Source organism: Moschus berezovskii, chromosome 10 (genome assembly GCF_049115385.1).
Source record: "Moschus berezovskii isolate FMDL1 chromosome 10, NW_MosBer_1.0, whole genome shotgun sequence".
Classification (NCBI taxonomy): Eukaryota; Metazoa; Chordata; class Mammalia; order Artiodactyla; family Moschidae; genus Moschus; species Moschus berezovskii.
Genome location: NC_142469.1, coordinates 77,724,847 through 77,743,752, shown reverse-complemented (window position 1 = coordinate 77,743,752; position 18,906 = coordinate 77,724,847). Strand labels below are relative to the sequence as shown.

Below are 18,906 nucleotides of genomic sequence, written 5' to 3'. Positions count from 1 at the left end.
GGTTCTGCAATTGGATGCTTGCTTTGTTTCTGCCCTTCAGAAAAATGGTTCAATTCTGAAAATTAAATAAATAAAATAAACCTGCATACTTGAATAGTGCTTTTTAAAATTTCCTCATGTTACATCTATTTTCCATTTTGTTATGTAAAGAAATTAAAAGAATTTTTTAAATTCTGAAATTCATTCCTTCTGTGTTTATATAGTTATTTCTCTGTGTCTAAATCTCATAGGTAGCCAACTTTAAGCAAATCTACTATAATTATTCAGAAATCACATTATATGAATAATTGAAGAAATTTAATTTAAATACCTGGCCCTTTACACCTGTGAACTTCTTCCTTGCAAAGGATAATCACATGCAACAATTGCACATTTTAAAATTCACCTCTTAATGGACCTCCGTCTTCATGTTGTCTGAAAAGTTAACACCTAGGGTGCTTTAGAAAGCCAGCCAATAAACTTTGCCCATTATAAATTCCTCACAAGCAATCCCTGTAGTGTGAGGTGTGACTGACGAAAAGAAACTTACTTTTGTTGATTACAATTAAAAAGTTTTTCTGCAAAACATATTTCTCTCTGCCCTTTTACTTTATCAAAACATGATTTTCACATCCAAGAGATCTATTTTAATTCAAATGTTCCAAAATAGCCTCATTCTGTATTTGGCAATAATGTTACCTATTCCCTATTTATAAGACTGGCTGCATAATTTGCAGGATCTGGGACAAAATAACAATCTGGAGTCTTGGTTCAAAAATATGAAAAATAGTGCCCTCACATTCACAAGTTTTTTCCCCTTCTCAGCAGTTTCTCTCGACTTCCCAAGATATTTGATTATTGCTGTGGAATGCCTCACTCCCTTGGACATGGAGATATTAGCAGGTCAAGTGCAGGTCCTCATAGGTGCCTAGAGACCCTGTTCTGCAACTTAGTGGCCCACCCTCTGCCAGGCTCCCCCTCCCACCAACCACTGAAACAATAGTCCAGGCTCTGTTTGGGGTGAGGAAGCTGAACCAGGCATCTGCCCTTCTCCTGGGCCTGCCACCTCAACCAAAGACAGATAGACAGCCCCCTGGGACTGCAGCCTCTACACAGGGCCCACACAGTGCATGAATTGGGGGTAGGTGAGGGGCTTGACCTGCTGAGTCTCTATTGGAACGTGCTGTGGCCCTACCAACCTGAGATGGGATAACACCTGCCGAGCCTACAGTGAGACTTCTGGAGTGCACACCTGACCACAGCCTTCCCAACATCACGTCCAGTTCTCGCACAGGGTGGAAAAGGAATGGCAGTGCTAGTAGGTCAGAGTAAGGAAGGAGACACTGGACTGGGCCCAAAGAGCCAGGCAGTGAGGAGCAGGTGGATTAAAACCCCTCCCAGGGATAAAGGGGTATAATGGGAGACAATCATAGGTAATGTGATTCCAGGTTCTGAGCCCCTTCACATGCTCCACGGTCCCACATACAAAATACTATTCAAAGATAAACTTATAACAAATTCCAAAACTGCAGCAACAGACCTCAAAGCCCGATAGCAGGGTTCAGTGCTGCTGGACTAGTGGCAACCCATGGAAGGGCCCTGTCTGATTCGCTTCTGAAACTAAATTATTTCTTTGAGAGTCCCTTATACTGCAAGGAGATCCAACCAGTCCATTCTAAAGGAGATCAATCCTGGGTGTTCATTGGAGGGACTGATGCTAAAGCTGAAACTCCAATACTTTGGCCACCTCATGCGACGAGTTGACTCACTGGAAAAGACTCTGATGCTGGGAAAGGTTGGGGGTGGGAGGAAAAGGGGACGACAGAGAATGAGATGGCTGGATGGCATCACTGACTCTGTGGACATGAGTTTGAGTGTACTCCGGGAGTTGGTGATGGACAGGGAGGCCTGGCGTGCTGTGATTCATGGGGTCGCGGAGAGTTGGACACGACTGAGCGACTGAACTGAACTGAACTGAACTGAAGAGCAACTAAATGAAGCAAAGAATGTCAAGCGGAGGCAACCGCCAAACTATCTGATGGGACAATTGGGAGCTGAGGGCCAGGCAGTTCTGATGGTAATATCCTTTCTGGACACAGAATTTTACCCTTTGGGTATCAACAAGAAATCAGAGAATTACAGAGGCAGACTAAAGACTATAAAGTGTTAATCACTCAGTCTTGTCCAACTTTTTGGGACCCCATGGACTGTAGCCCACCAGGCTCCTCTGTCCATGGAATTCTCCAGGTAAGAATACTGGAGTGGCTGTGGTACTGTATTAATGTACTTTTTAAGGTTCTGTACTGTAAGATTAAAAATATTTTCTTTATTTTTTGTGCTTGTGTTTGTTTGACTTTTATGTATTATTTCTGTGGAAAGTATTATAAACCTATTACATTACAGAACTATATAACCGATTATGTTAGTTGAGTACCTAGGACTTCATTGGACTTAAACAAATTGGACTTACGAATATACTCTTAGAACAGAACTTGTTTCTATGTAGGAGATTTATTGTAATTGTATCCCTCATCTAAAAAAAAAGGAAAAATGCTGTGTTTGTCTACAGAAAGAAAAAAAAAAAAGAATACTGGAATGGGTGACCATTCCCTTTTCTAGGGGATCTTCCTGACCCAGGAATTGAACCCCAGTCTCTTGCATTGCAGGCAAAGTCTTTACCACCTGAGTGGTACCATTCTGAGTACCATTCTGAGCCACCCCATTAAAGTATTTCAAGTCTGAGGTAAAAAGCTACCTTTGATCCTTTAAAGCAAATAGGAAGCAACCCAACAAAACAAATAAGTGATGAAGAATTTTTTCCTTTACATTATGCTTAATACGTAAAAATTAAAGTATAATCTGCCATTAAGGATAAAAATAGTGAAAATAGCTTGAATAAAAATGAAACAGATATTAAAGATGTGCATGAAAACAGTTAATTGTCAACAGAATTCTTCTGGGTAGTGCTACGTTTTCTTCACTCTCAATTCTCAAACCTAACTTGTTTTCAACCCGCTCTTTTTCAGTAACCTTGCCTCCCTATTTTCTGACAATATAACATATAGAATTTAAAGACTGAGAGGATGTAAAGATTTGGGGTGCATAATGGAAGCAGGAATCAAGGATGATTCCCAGGTTTTCAGCTTGCCATAAAGAAAGGTACAGTATGTAGGACAAAAAGTACATTTGAGGGGAATGATGATGGATTAAGTTGGGATTGGGTAGAGGAACATAAAACAGAGTTTCTTCAGTGAATAGGTTAGCCTGCATACTTTTAGCTCAGGAAAAAAATTGTGCCTGGTATGATCATGTGGGATTCCCCAGCATACTGGTGTTTTTATGAGCATAGGAGTATATGTGATTGCCTGCTATACAACTGCCATAAAGCTTAGGATATATCTGATACTCAGTAAGCATACAAAAAAGATCTTCATGATCCAGATAACCACGATGGTATGATCATTCACCTAAGCCAGACATCCTGGAATGCAAAGTCAAGTGGGCTTTATAAAGCATCACTACAAACAAAGCTAGTGGAGATGGTGGAATTCCAGTTGAGCTACTTCAAATCCTAAAAGATGATGTTGTTCAAGTGCTTCATTCAATATGCCAACAAATTGGGAAAACTCAGCTGTGGCCACAGGACTGGAAAAGGTCAGGTTTCATTCCAGTCCCAAAGAAAAGCAATGCCAAAGAATGCTCTAACTATCACGCAATTGCACTCATGTCACACACTAGTGAAGTAATGCTCAAAAGTCTCCAAGTCAGGAGAATCAATCAAAAAATAAAATAAAAATAAGATAAATTAATTTTTTTTTAAAAAAAGCATCAATTTTTTGACACTCAGCTTTCTTTATAGTCCAACTCTCAAATCCATACATGACTACTGGAAAAACCATTTAATACTTGGGAAAATCAATCCAGGCCCAGGGGGGCAACAATATTTAGCCAGCAGACTCAGGCTAGTATGTGGATAGACACAAAAGCTGGACAGCAGGTTCATTATAAGACTTGCTCAGCATTGATTTTGCATGGGAATGGAGAAGGAACTCTTCTCAAGAAGAGGACCTTTAATTTGGACTAGTGGAGGGACACCAGGAAGTTTTCCCAAATGAATAAACCTTCCCTTCTTGCAATGTCACTCTTGGCACTTTATCCTTTTTACAAAGTACTTGTCTCAGGACGTCCACTAAAATTTCTCTTGTGCCTTCAACCACTGCCAACTCAAAGGGGAAGCTGTGTGAGAATGGTATGTTTCATTGTTCGTGCTTTCATTCAGTCAGTAGTTACTGGTTAGCAGCTCGTAGGAAGGAGACAGAGTTCCTAGGAGATGGTAGGAAGTAAAGACAGGGCAAATGGGAGACTCTAAAGTGGATTTTACCTGCCTCATAAATTTAACAAAGATGGGTCATAGCAGAAACCTGATCTACTCTTCTTTTTAAAATGGTCTATTCTGCTTAGCCTTGTATTGTCCTTAGAAGCTGACCAAAGATCACCCTTTGTCATTAGATATAATTGAGTACATACCTTTAAACTGGTGTGTCTGTGGACAGAATAAAATATAAATGTCAGTTGCTATGTAATACCTGGGAATAGAGTCTACACTTTTTTATTTCTGAGAAATGCTATTGGTTTTTTGAAATTTAATATAAGATGTTATATTATTTCCCATCACTGGGTACAATAGCCAAGAAGTCTTTTTGGTTAAAATGCTTGATTCTATGACTTTAGCTAATCAATCTTATAAAGGCATGTTCTGAAAGTGTCTCAAATAAAGCATCCTAATAAAATTCTTTCCACTGATAAAATTTATAAAATTGAAAGAAACAATTCCTATGCAATGGTAGTTTGTTTATTGACTCTTTGATCTCCAAACCTACAGATGTGTTTTAAATCATCCTGGTTTTTACACAAGACCGCAATGAGAACACCTATCATTATTTTTGTTTTATAGATAAGCAACTAAGATATACAAAAGGGTAATGACTTAACCAAGGTTGAAGTTAGGAAATGGTAGGGATGGGTTTCAAACCCAGACAGCCTGGCTTTAAAATCTTACTCTGGACTCTGCAGTATATGTAGATTTTACAGATAAGAGAAGGCACATGTTTCCAAAAACAACTAGACATTCATAATCCAGATAATAAACCTCTGAGCTATCACCCCACAAATTTCCATTTCCACTCTGTATTATGGAAGTTTATGTGTTCTAGCATTTTTTTCACTAGATATAAGATTTGGGGATTAGACAAACACTATCAATAGCCAAATCTGGATTTTTCCTAAACATTGATTACTAACAATTTTCTACTTTAGAAAACCAAATATAAAAGGAGGCAGATTTTTTAATTTATTTTTTTATTGAAGGATAATTGCTTTACAGGATTTTGTTGCTTTCTGTCAAACCTCAACATGAATCAGCCATAGGTATACCCTTTTAAACCTCCCTCCCTTCTCCCACCCGATCCCACCCCTCTAGATTGATACAGAGCCCCTGTTTAAGTTTCCTGAGCCATACAGCCAATTCCCATTGGTTATCTATTTTGCATATGGTAATGTAAGTTTCCATGTTACTCTTTCCATTCATATTACCCTCTCATCCCCTCTCCCCATGTCCATAAGTTTATTCTCTATGTCTGTTTCAAAAGGAGGCAGATTTTTAATGCAAAAAAGCAGTACACAATTATTTGATGGATGAAAATAAAGTCATTATTTGCTTAAAAATAGCCTTGCTGCTGCTGCTAAGTCGCTTCAGTCATATCCAACTCTGTGCAGCCCCATAGATGGCAGCCCACCAGGCTCCCCCGTCCCTGGGATTCTCCAGGCAAGAACACTGGAGTGGGTTGCCGTTTCCTTCCTCAATGCATGAAAGTGAAAAGTGAAAGTGAAGTCACTCAGTCGTGTCCGACTCTTAGCGACCCCATGGACTGCAGTCCACCAGGCTCCTCCATCCATGGGATTTTCCAGGCAAGAGTACTGGAGTGGGTTGTCATTTCCTTCTCCAAAAATAGCCTTAGATGCTTACAAAGAGCAAGGAACTGTACTAGGTATTGAAATAAGGTGAAAAAATAACAGGTAAAAAGTACACAACTATTTAGTATTGTTATTAAACATCAGATTACTCGATATACAAAGTATAATAAATCTGTTTAAAGCCTGAAAATATCTAAAAATTATTGCTAAGGTTCTATGAAAAACTTAGTTTAAAATATAGTGATCAAAATAAATTTCTTGCATGTCAAAGGACAGTTGTCTTTAAAACTCACTTTTGACTTTTTAATTACTATTACTGGTGTGTTTCTGCTTTTTTTTCAAGTGCAAATATAATACTGAAGAGTCATTCTTCAAGATTGATACTTAAATAGGTTGGAATGTGTCAAAAATGAAGAGTGAAAACATAAGTGAAGAGCATTAGAGCTCTAGAAAAATAAACAGCAGCTTCAAAGGTTGATGCATCAGTTACATCAGTAAGAAAAGAAGATATGTTACAGCAGTGACCAACGAGTGACACTGACAGTTCTCCAAGAGAACCTATATATTAATGATGGTCTGTTTTGTCTTTGCAATGTGTTATTGATGGATTATTCACAGCCTTGATGCCAATTGATAAATTTGCTCTAATTCCAAGCAACACTGAGGCAAATGACAGCAATTGTTCTATAACTTTCTTTTTTTTTACCTATTTATTTTAGGAGGCTAATTACTTTGCAATATTGTAGTGGTTTTTGTTCTGTAACTTTCAATTTCTGAACACCCCACTTCAATATTTTTTTAATAAACAATTTTTTTTAAAGTAGAGCTGTACTTTTAGTAAAAACCAATTAAAAGAAAAATACATGTTGGACAAAAACAATTATGAATTCAATAATGCTTTTACATAAATGCATATTTTATTAATAAAAATAAGCATGCATTTTAATAATAGTACATATATGTGAGAGACGTAGTAATTATGAAATCTACAACCTTAGGCCTAAGTGGATTAATTATATCTTTGCAATAACTGCCTACTTCCATCTTCAGTGTGTCTTGTTCCAAATACATCCAAGACTCTGTAGCAATTTTGTATGCAGCTAGCCAAGAAGTTAATCTATTACTTGTATAAATAAATTAGATGTAGAAGAAAGGAGTGGTGCTGAGGTCATCACTGAGATAGTCTGGGGCTAAATAACCAAGTGTTATGTTTTTTTCAATCAAAAGACTTTTAGAAGAGTAGAAAAATAAACAATGAAGAGTACATTTGAAGTGTATTCTTCATTCATAAATGTGAATAAGAGCTTAAAAACATTACTAGACAGTACTTATTTCTGCAATCAGATCATCCAATGATTACACTCTACAAAGTGCAAGTGAATACAACAGTATATTTATATATATATTTTAATATATAATAATAATAATCGTTTTCCTTATTATATATGAGTGTCACTGTCAGTTTACACTTGCAATTAGGAAAGGAACACACATTTCTATGAAGACAACATTATTGATTCACTATTGAAGGGCCACAGCTTTGAGCTCTTCTCCGGAGAGAGTGTGAGGGACCTTAATTATGATCATTTGAAAGGTTACCAGTAGACATGTTCGGTGACCTCATGTCTGAAGCACATAGGTGTTCTGCCATGAAGACTCCGTATCCCCTTCATTCTCTTTTATCTTTTTTTTTTCCCCCTAAATACTGTCAGCTCTATTTGAAAGGTATTAATGCATAAATGTGAACTAGCTTAACTCTGTATAAAGTATTTCACAAAGTTTTTTTATAAAACATATAACATACGAAGTTTATGTAACTCTGTTTAGTTATCTCTTCTTTTCATCTCATAAAACAACTTTGTTATAGAATAGTATGTGAAAATTAGTTACCTAAATAAAGATTTAAGGCTGTGATTCAAAGATTTAAGAAAGCAAATCACCCTATCCTTGGTTTTTTCAAATTTTTCTCCATCTCAAACACTTGACATACATGTTTAATTAAAATGAATTAAAATTCATGTGAATAAGAGATGTTATCAGGTGAGAAAACTAAAGATCTTCCTAGAGTCTATAATACCAACTTTGGTACTTGCTATTTTGAAATAATTCTTGTTTATATTTGGGTAATTCAGTTGCTATTATAATTCAGGTAATGTATATCTCCAAATACAGTGTCTAATACAAAGAATGAACTCAAAAGTGGAACAAAATGCTCATTTGAATTAGCGTTTGGTGGCTCAAACAGTAAAAATCCGCCTGCAATGTGGGAGACCTCAGTTCAATCCCCGATTTGGGAAGATCCCCTGGAGAAGGGCATGGCAATTCACTCCAATATTCTTGCCTGGAGAATCCCCATGGACAGAGGAGCCTGGTGAGCCACAGAGTAGCAAAGAGTCAGACATGACTGAGTGACTAAGCACATCACAGGTTATACAGATTGTGAAAAAATCAGTACCATCTTTTTGTCTACATGCTCATTTGACTGTCATAAATTATGTTCTCCAATAGTAAAATGTTCTGTAATCATGTAATTACTGTACATGTTTTCTGTGAACTCAGTGTCTATAAAATGAAGAGAAAGTATGACCAAGATTTCAGTTCAGTTCAGTCGCTCAGTCGTGTCCGACTCTCCGCGACCCCATGAATCACAGCACGCCAGGCCTCCCTGTCCATCACCAACTCCCGGAGTACACTCAAACTCATGTCCACAGAGTCGGTGATGCCATCCAGCCATCTCATTCTCCGTCGTCCCCTTCTCCTCCCGCCCCCAACCTTTCCCAGCATCAGAGTCTTTTCCAGTGAGTCAACTCGTCTCATGAGGTGGCCAAAGTATTGAAGTTTCAGCTTTAGCATCAGTCCCTCCAATGAACATCCAGGATTGATCTCCTTTAGAATGGACTGGTTGGATCTCCTTGCAGTATAAGGGACTCTCAAGAGTCTTCTCCAACACCACAGTTCAAAAGCATCGATTCTTCGGCGATCAGCTTTCTTCACAGTCCAACTCTCACATCCATACATGACCACGGGAAAAACCATTGCCTTGACTAGACGGACCTTGGTCGGCAAAGCAATGTCTCTGCTTTTTAATATACTATCAAGGTTGGTCATAACTTTCCTTCCAAGGAGCAAGCGTCTTTTAATTTCATGGCTGCAATCAGCATCTGCAGTGATTTTGGAGCCCAAAAAAACAAAGTCTGACACTGTTTCCACTGTTTTTCCATCTATTTCCCATGAAGTGATGGGACCAGATGCCATGATCTTTGTTTTCTGAATGTTGAGCTTCAAGCCAACCTTTTCACTCTCCTCTTTCACTTTCATCAAGAGGCTTTTGAGTTCCTCTTCACTTTCTGCCATAAGGGTAGTGTCATCTGCATATCTGAGGTTATTGATATTTCTCCCAGCAATCTTGATTCCAGCTTGTGCTTCTTCCAGCCCAGCGTTCCTCATGATGTACTCTGCATATAAGTTAAATAAGCAAGGTGACAATATACAACCTTGACGCACTCCTTTTCCTATTTGGAACCAGTCTGTTGTTCCATGACCGGTTCTAACTGTTGCTTCCTGACCTGCATACAGGTTTCTCAAGAGGCAGGTCAGGTGGTCTGGGATTCCCATCTCTTTCAGAATGTTCCACAGTTTATTGTGATCCACACAGTCAAAGGCTTTGGCATAGTCAATGAAGCAGAAATAGATGTTTTTCTGAAACTCTCTTGCTTTCTCCATGATCCAGCGGATGTTGGCAATTTGATCTCTGGTGCCTCTGCCTTTTCTAAAACCTGCTTGAACATCTGGGGGTTCACGGTTTACATACTGCTGAAGCCTGGCTTGGAGAATTTTGAGCATGACTTTACTAGCGTGTGAGATGAGTGCAATTGTGCGGTAGTTTGAGCATTCTTTGGCATTGCCTTTCTTTGGGATTGGAATGAAGACTGACCTCTTCCAGTCCTGTGGCCACTGCTGAGTTTTCCAAATCTGCTGGCATATTGAGTGCAGCACTTTCACAGCATCATCTTTCAAGACTTGAAATAGCTCAACTGGAATTCCATCACCACCACTAGCTTTGTTCGTAGTGATGCTTTCTAAGGCCCACTTGACTTCACATTCCAAGATGTCTGGCTCTAGGTCGGTGATCACATTATCGTGACTATCTTGGTCGTGAAGATCCTTTTTGTACAGTTCTTCTGTGTATTCCTGCCACCTCTTCTTAATATCTTCTGCTTCTGTTAGGTCCATACCATTTCTGTCCTTTATCGAGCCCATCTTTGCATGAAAAGTTCCCTTGGAATCTCTAATTTTCTTGAAGAGGTCTCTTGTTTTTCCTATTCTGTTGTTTTCCTCTATTTCTTTGCATTGATCACTGAGGAAGGCTTTCTTATCTCTCCTTGCTATTCTTTGGAACTCTGCATTCAGATGCTTATATCTTTCCTTTTCTCCTTTGCTTTTCGCCTCTCTTCTTTTTACAGCTATTTGTAAGGCCTCCTCAGACAGCCATTTCGCTCTTCTGCATTTCTTTTCCATGGGGATGGTCTTGGTCCCTGTCTCCTGTACAATGTCACGAACCTCCGTCCAGAGTTCATCAGGCACTCTATCAATCAGATCTAGTCCCTTAAATCTATTTCTCACTTCCACTGCATAATCATAAGGGATTTGATTGAGGTCATATCTGAATGGTCTAGTGGTTTTCCCTACTTTCTTCAATTTAAGTCTGAACTTCGCAATAAGGAGTTCATGATCTGAGCCACAGTCAGCTCCTGGTCTTGTTTTCGCTAACTGTATACAGCTTCTCCATCTTTGGTTGCAAAGAATATAATCAATCTGATTTCGGTGTTGACCATCTGGTGATGTCCATGTGTAGAGTCTTTAGAAAACACAAAAATTTAGTCTTTAATTCAGTAGAAATTTCCATTGCACCTTTTGCTTTTTCCCTTTTTCTAAAGTCCTTTTTAGATGAACAAGTTTCAAGAGTTTGTAATCTTACATTAACTTTCAAATAAAATATACTTCAAAGAAGATTATTTTTGTTCCCCAAAATCTAACTTCAATGTAGGATTTTTTTTAGCCTCTATATATTTTGGACAACTTAACATTGGTAACAAGTATAAAAGGATCTACAAAATTCAAATTATTTGAACAAACAATGAGAAATTTCAGAGGAAAAGGTAGAGAATCAGAAAAGCATAAAAGAATATGAAATGAGAGGCAACATTACTCATTTATCACTAAATTCTAAAATAAATGCCAAAATATAAACACACAAACACACAAACAAAATTTTGGAGAAACTAACTTTTAAACACTAATATCCTCCTGGTTGGAAAATGATTACACTTGCCTCTCTAGATCCAAGTACTTAATTTTGCTCTTGACCTTACTACCATGTTAGTTTTTCAGTTCCTGAAGCAATCTTGTCAATCTATGTCTGCTTCCTCAGAAAATAAATTAATTGTGGATGAATCAACTTTTAAGACTTGGCCACTTATGATAAGCTTTATTGCCTTCCGAAACCATGGATAAAAGAAAGCATAAATCAAGGGATTCATAACCGAATTATAATAAACACACCACACTAAAATCTCATAAACATAAGGAGGAGTTATAAAATTCAGATAAGCATCGATCACGGCATCAATGATGTATGGAAGCCAAGAGACCAGAAAAGCTGCCACGGCAATACCCAGGGTTTTAGCAGCTAGTCTCTCTCTCTTTGCTACTCTTTCCTTGTAACTCTCTGAGGAGCACTGAGCTTGGCTGGCTGTACTTTCTATTTTCCTGGCCTGATACTTAGCCACCAAAAATATCTTACCATATATAAACACCATGACAACAGTGGGGATAAAGAACAGGAGAAAACAGAGTAGAACCCAATTTTGATTCAATGGAGCCTGGCAGCCTCCTACACAGGTGAGAGCAACTACTAGGTCCTCAATCCCTTCCTCATTGACCCCCGTGTAGAAGATAGAAAAACTGTACGTGACAGAAAAGAACCAAGAGAGAACAATGCATAGTCCTGAAACAGAGACCGTAAACTTGGTTGGATAGGTCAGAGGGTCAGTCACAGCAATATATCTATCGATCGAGATACAGCATAAATGAAATAAAGAAGCAAAACAGAAGGAAGTATCGAAACAAGTGTGAAATTTACAGTAGCTCTCCCCAAAGTACCAGCAGCTCTCCACCGACCTCACTGTGCTGAAGGGCATCACGGTCACTCCCACCAAGAAGTCCGCACAGGCCAGGGAGGCGATCAGAAAGTTAGTGGGTGTGTGCAGCTGTTTGAAGTGAAGAATAGCAATAATGACCAGTAAGTTTCCAAACACGGCCAGCACAGCCCCCAAACCAAAGACTGCATATAGAATTGCCCGAGGACCTGGTGAGTAAGGAGTCTTAACACAGGACCCGTTCACATTCTGGTAGCAGAGTTCCACAGCTTCGGCTTGGGAGAAATTGTTCACCATTGCCTTCTTGTTTGAAAGAGTTTTGGGTTCTTCAATTCGCTATTTCAGCGATTTAAAACAAGAAGGAGATGGCAATTTTAAAAGCTTCTGGAAGAAAAAACATTTCTAGTTAAAATAAATGAAAGTTAGTAACTTTTCTCCCATTTGGGGGAGCACATGAACTCTAACCCCTTGGTCTTTTCAAAAACTATTCCCAAGTTTTTAATACATTTAGAGTGGGAATTTGTTGCAAAATGTCATTAAAATACAGTCAGCATTCTTAGTCCAATGATATATTTTGTAGCATGTAATTAGCTAATCGTGGAGAAGGAAATGGCAAGCCACTCCAGTACTCTTGCCTAGAAAATCCCACGGATGGAGAACCTGGTAGGCTGCAGTCCATGGGGTCGCTAAGGGTTGGACACGACTGAGCGACTTCACTTTCACTTTTCACTTTCACACATTGGAGAAGGAAATAGCAACCCACTCCAGTGTTCTTGCCTGGAGAATCCCAGGGAAGGGGGAGCCTGGTGGGCTTCCGTCTATGGGGTCGCACAGAGTCGGACACGACTGAAGTGACTTAGCAGCAGCAGCAGAAAGTCCCTTTTCTGTGTGTTACTTCACCTTTTGAAATCTTGCCTGTAACCTCCTGAGCTGAGAACTAATTAGGCTATGAAAAACTGAATTTAACCTACTAAGTCATCTCCCCTGAGTAGTCCACCAGTAATCATAAACTGTACTTCATTTTTTCAAGAAGGAAGAGGTAAATTACATCACCTTCAAATTATAGTCTCAAAAATCCCTATAGTATAGAGTGTAAAAACTAAGGAAATATTTATTCACAAAAACTTGCTAAACTTATTTGGAGAGTGTATTTCCTCCACTGCTTATATTATCAGAGTTTGTGGGGTGTTTTTGTATTCCTCCATGGTTTGGACTGCTTGAGATGATTTGGAGAATTATTCTTCCCAAATTGATACTAATATATAATCCGTGTATAAGTACTTTTCTGGCTAAAAACCAGTTTTAGAAGTCTAAAATCAGTAAGATTGATTAAAATAAGCAATAAGTCACCCAGCCCCTTACCTTCCATGCTTAAAAAAACAGAGGCCTATGTAACACCTGGAATGGTCTGGGCTGGGGTGGGGAGGTGGTTAGATGAGCTACCTCTCTGGTGGGAATGGATTCATTCAAAGACCTCCAAAATTCAAGGAGGTTTCTCCCAGTGTTTGTTTTAATTTGCTTGTTTCTATACTGAAGAATACAGTCTTCAGACACTTTACAAAAGTCACCAACAATTTAGTTCAGTTCATTCTCTCAATCATGTCCAACTCTTTGCGACCCCATGGACTGCAGCATGCCAAGCTTCCCTGTCCATAACCTGCTCCCAGAGCTAGCTCAAACTCATGTCCATTGAGTCGATGATGCCATCCAACCATCTCATCCTCTGTCATCCCCTTCTCCTCCCGCCTTCAATCTTCCCCAACATCAGGGTCTTTTTCAACGAGTTATTTCTTCACATCAGGTGGCCAAAGTTTTGGTGCTTCAGCTTCAGCATCAGTTCTTCCAATGTAGATTCAGGACTGATTTCCTTTAGGATGGACTGGTTGGATCCTCTCAAGAGTCTTCTCCAACATCAAGTTCATGTTGAGGTTTGACAGAAAACTGCAAAATTCTGTAAAGCAATTATCTTTCAATATATGGGATTCCCTGGTGGCTCAGACGGTAAAGCGTCTGCCTGGAATGTGGGAGACCCAGCTACGATCCCCAGGTCAGGAAGATCCTCTGCAGAAGGAAATGGCAACCCACTCCAGTACTCTTGCCTAGAAAATTACATGGATAGAGGAGCCTGGTGGGCTACAGTCCATTGGGTTGCAAAGAGTTGGACACGGTTGAGCGACTTCACTATCCTTCAAGATAAATTAATTTTTTTAAAGCATCAATTTTTTGATGCTCAGCTTTCTTTATAGTCCAACTCTCACATCCACATGTGACTACTGGAAAAACCATTTAATACTTGGGAAAATCAATCCAGGCCCAGGGGGGCAACAATATTTAGCCAGCAGACTCAGGCTAGTATGTGGATAGACACAAAAGCTGGACAGCAGGTTCATTATAAGACTTGCTCAGCATTGATTTTGCATGGGAATGGAGAAGGAACTCTTCTCAAGAAGAGGACCTTTAATTTGGACTAGTGGAGGGACACCAGGAAGTTTTCCCAAATGAATAAACCTTCCCTTCTTGCAATGTCACTCTTGGCACTTTATCCTTTTTACAAAGTATTTGTCTCAGGACGTCCACTAAAATTTCTCTTGTGCCTTCAACCACTGCCAACTCAAAGGGGAAGCTGTGTGAGAATGGTATGTTTCATTGTTCGTGCTTTCATTCAGTCAGTAGTTACTGGTTAGCAGCTCGTAGGAAGGAGTTCCTAGGAGATGGTAGGAAGTAAAGACAGGGCAAATGGGAGACTCTAAAGTGGATTTTACCTGCCTCATAAATTTAACAAAGATGGGTCATAGCAGAAACCTGATCTACCCTTCTTTTTAAAATGGTCTATTCTGCTTAGCCTTGTATTGTCCTTAGAAGCTGACCAAAGATCACCCTTTGTCATTAGATATAATTGAGTACATACCTTTAAACTGGTGTGTCTGTGGACAGAATAAAATATAAATGTCAGTTGCTATGTAATACCTGGGAATAGAGTCTACACTTTTTTATTTCTGAGAAATGCTATTGGTTTTTTGAAATTTAATATAAGATGTTATATTATTTCCCATCACTGGGTACAATAGCCAAGAAGTCTTTTTGGTTAAAATGCTTGATTCTATGACTTTAGCTAATCAATCTTATAAAGGCATGTTCTGAAAGTGTCTCAGATAAAGCATCCTAATAAAATTCTTTCCACTGATAAAATTTATAAAATTGAAAGAAACAATTCCTATGCAATAGTAGTTTGTTTATTGACTCTTTGATCTCCAAAACCTACAGATGTGTTTTAAATCATCCTGGTTTTTACACAAGACCGCAATGAGAACACCTATCATTATTTTTGTTTTATAGATAAGCAACTAAGATATACAAAAGGGTAATGACTTAACCAAGGTTGAAGTTAGGAAATGGTAGGGATGGGTTTCAAACCCAGACAGCCTGGCTTTAAAATCTTACTCTGGACTCTGCAGTATATGTAGATTTTACAGATAAAAGAAGGCAAATGTTTCCAAAAACAACTGGACATTCGTAATTCAGACAATAACTCTGAGCTATCAGCCCAAGAATTTCCATTTCCACTCTGTATTATGGAAATTTATGTGTTCTAGCATTTTTTTCACTAGATGTAAGATTTGGGGATTAGACAAACACTATCAATAGCCAAATCTGGATTTTTCCTAAACATTGATTACTACCAATTTTCTACTTTAGAAAACCAAATATAAAAGGAGGCAGATTTTTTAATTTATTTTTTTATTGAAGGATAATTGCTTTACAGGATTTTGTTGCTTTCTGTCAAACCTCAACATGAATCAGCCATAGGTATACCCTTTTGAACCCCGCTCCCTTCTCCCACCCCACCCTACCCCTCTAGATTGATACAGAGCCCCTGTTTAAGTTTCCTGAGCCATACAGCAAATTCCCATTGGCTATCTATTTTGCATATGGTAATGTAAGTTTCCATGTTACTCTTTCCATACATCTTACCCTCTCATCCCCTCTCCCCATGTCCATAATTCTATATGCTCTATGTTTGTTTCAAAAGGAGGCAGATTTTTATTGCAAAAAAGCAGTACACAATTATTTGATGGATGAAAATAAACAGTCATTCATTTGCTTAAAAATAGCCTTAGGGGCTTACAAAGAGCAAGAAACTGTACTAGATATTGAAATAAGGTGAAAAAATAAAAAAGTAAAAAGTACACAGCTATTTAGTGTTGTTAGTAAACATCAAATTACTTGATATACAAAGTATAATAAATCTGTGTAAAGCCTGAAAATATCTAAGAATTATGGCTAAGTTTCTGTGATAAACTTAGTTTTAAAATATAGTGATCAAAATAAATTTCTTGCATGTCAAAGGACAGTTGTCTTTAAAACTCACTTTTGACTTTTTAATTACTATTACTAGTGTGTTTCTGCTGTTTATTCAAGTGCAAATGTAATACTGAAGATTGATACTTCAGTAGGTTGGAATGTGTCAAAAATGAAGAGTGAAAACATAAATGAAGAGCATTAGAGCTCTAGAAAAATAAACAGCAGCTTCAAAGGTTGTAAACATAGAGATGTGTGAAATTCAGGTAAGCATCAATTACATCAGTAACAAAAGAAATATTACAGGAGTGACCAATGAGTGACACTGACAGTTCTCCAAGAGAACCTATGTATTAATGATGGTCTATTTTGTCTTTGCAATGTGTTATTGATGGATTATTCACAGCCTTGATGCCAATTGATAAATTTGCACTAATTCCAACCAACACTGAGGCAAATGACATCAATTGTTCTATAACTCTCTATTTCTGAACACTCCATTTCAATATTCTTTTAATATACAATATTTTTTTAAAGTAGCAGCTGTACTTTTAGTATCAAGTGATTAAGAAAAATACATGTTCTAGAGGACAGGAAGATGGGGGAGGAATAGGAGGGAGCGACCACTTTCTCCCCCAGAAATTCAGCAAAAGAACATTTGAACACTGAGTAAATCCCACAAAACAACTTCTGAATGCCGGCAGAGGACATCAGGCACCCAGAAAAGCAGCCCATTGTCTTCAAAAGGAGGTAGGAAATAGTATAAAAGATAAAAAGAGAGACAAAAGAGGGAGGGGCAGAGCTCCATCCCATGAAGGGAGGCTTAAAAAAAAAAGAGAGAGAGAGAAGTTTCCAAACACCTGGAAACACTCACAGGCGAGTCTGTGGCGAGCCTTGGAAACTCGAAGGGCAACACAACCGGGAGAAAAAAGAAAGAAATAATTAAAACCCACAGACTAAGAGCCCAGAGGAAACTCCCAGTGGAGAAGCAGCGCAGACGCCCGCACCCCCAACTAGCATGCGGGGGCCGGGCAGAGAGGCGCAGGCGGCAGTGCTTAGAGAGAGGACCGGGCCTGAATGCCCCGAGGGCAAGCTGAGGGCGCTAATGGGAGACAGCTAAGCAGACGGTGGGATAGCGACCCCCGCGAAAAGGCAAAAAGGCTGCAAAAAGCCCCAACCTAAGACTCCACCAGCCCCGCTCACAGAACAAAGGACTGAGCAGAGCGAGCCTGCTGTGGTCTGCCCAACCCCCAGCCCCCACCGTGACAGGCAGGGGAGGGCAGCCAGAGCAGGAAGGGGCAACCACGGCCCCAGAGAGGCTTCCCATACCAAGCTGCAGGCAGGCTTCCTTGCTAACCAAGACTTCTCGGGTTCAGGCTGGTCGATATCTGCCTGAGAAGCTGCACCGGTTGTACACCCAGAAAACCGAGCAGCAGGGACCGGGGACACAATAAGTCAGAGCCTGGTCACCTGAGCTGCTCAGACCAGGGAAGGCACAAAACGCAGGCCCGACCGAGTCTGCGCCTTTGCAGAATACCCGAGTACCTGAACCTGAGCCGCTCAGACCTGGGAAGTGCATGCAACCCAGTGCCAGCCGCGGACAGCTCCCAGCAGAGCAACCTGGAGCCTGAGCAGCATAAACAGGGAAAACACACACGCTGCAAGCAGGGGCAATCCCAGTGTAGCTGAGACACTACAAGCACTCCCCACAGACGCCAGTGATATTTGCTAGCAGCGTCCCTCCCTCCCCACAGCACGTCTGAACAGGTGAGCCTATAAAAGTGTCCACCACCGCCCCTTTGTGTCAGGACGGGAATCAGACACTGAAGAGACCAGCAAACAGAAGAGCTTAAACAGAAGGAACTGCCTTGGAAGTGACAGATGGAGAAGTCTTGAGCCTACTGCAAGAATAAGACTAAAAACCAGAGGCAGAGGCTTAAGTCCAAATCCTGAGAACACCAGAGATCTCCTGTTCCAGGGAATATTAATTGATAGGAGTTCATCAAATGCCTCCATACATACACTGAAACCAGGCACCACCCAAAGGTCAACAAGTTTCAGTGAAAGACATACCACACAAATTCGCCAGCAACACAGGAGAATAGCCCTGAACTTCAATATACAGGCTGCCCAAAGCCACTCCAAACCCACTGACATCTCAAACACATTACTGGACACTTGATTGCACTCCAGAGAGAAGAAATCCAGCTCCACCCACCAGAACACCAACATAAGCAGGGAACCTTGACAAGCCACCCGTCCAACCCCACACACAGTGAGGAAACTACATAATAAAGAGAACTCCACAAACTGTCAGAAGACGGAAAGGCCACCCCAAGCACAGCAATATAAGCAAGATGAAGAGGCAGAGAAATACCCAGCAAGTAAAGGAACAGGATAAATGCCCACCAACACAAACTAAAGAGGAAGATATAGAGAACCTACCTGATAAAGAATTTTGAATTTTAATTGTGAAAATGATTCAAAATCTGGAAAG

At 39.6% G+C, this 18,906-nt stretch overlaps 1 protein-coding gene across 1 annotated transcript; it reads right to left on the bottom strand.

Annotated features, from left to right (window-relative positions):
* Positions 1–11,360: 11,360 nt before the first annotated feature.
* LOC129561108 (trace amine-associated receptor 9-like) lies at positions 11,361–12,407 on the bottom strand. The gene has a single exon (XM_055433509.2). It carries the CDS (start codon positions 12,405–12,407, stop codon positions 11,361–11,363), a length of 1,047 nt encoding a protein of 348 aa, XP_055289484.2.
* Positions 12,408–18,906: the final 6,499 nt, after the last annotated feature.

Bases quoted from the DNA above. Each gene is read 5' to 3' on its own strand.
- LOC129561108 (XM_055433509.2), bottom strand. From the start codon at position 12,407: ATGGTGAACAATTTCTCCCAAGCCGAAGCTGTGGAACTCTGCTACCAG.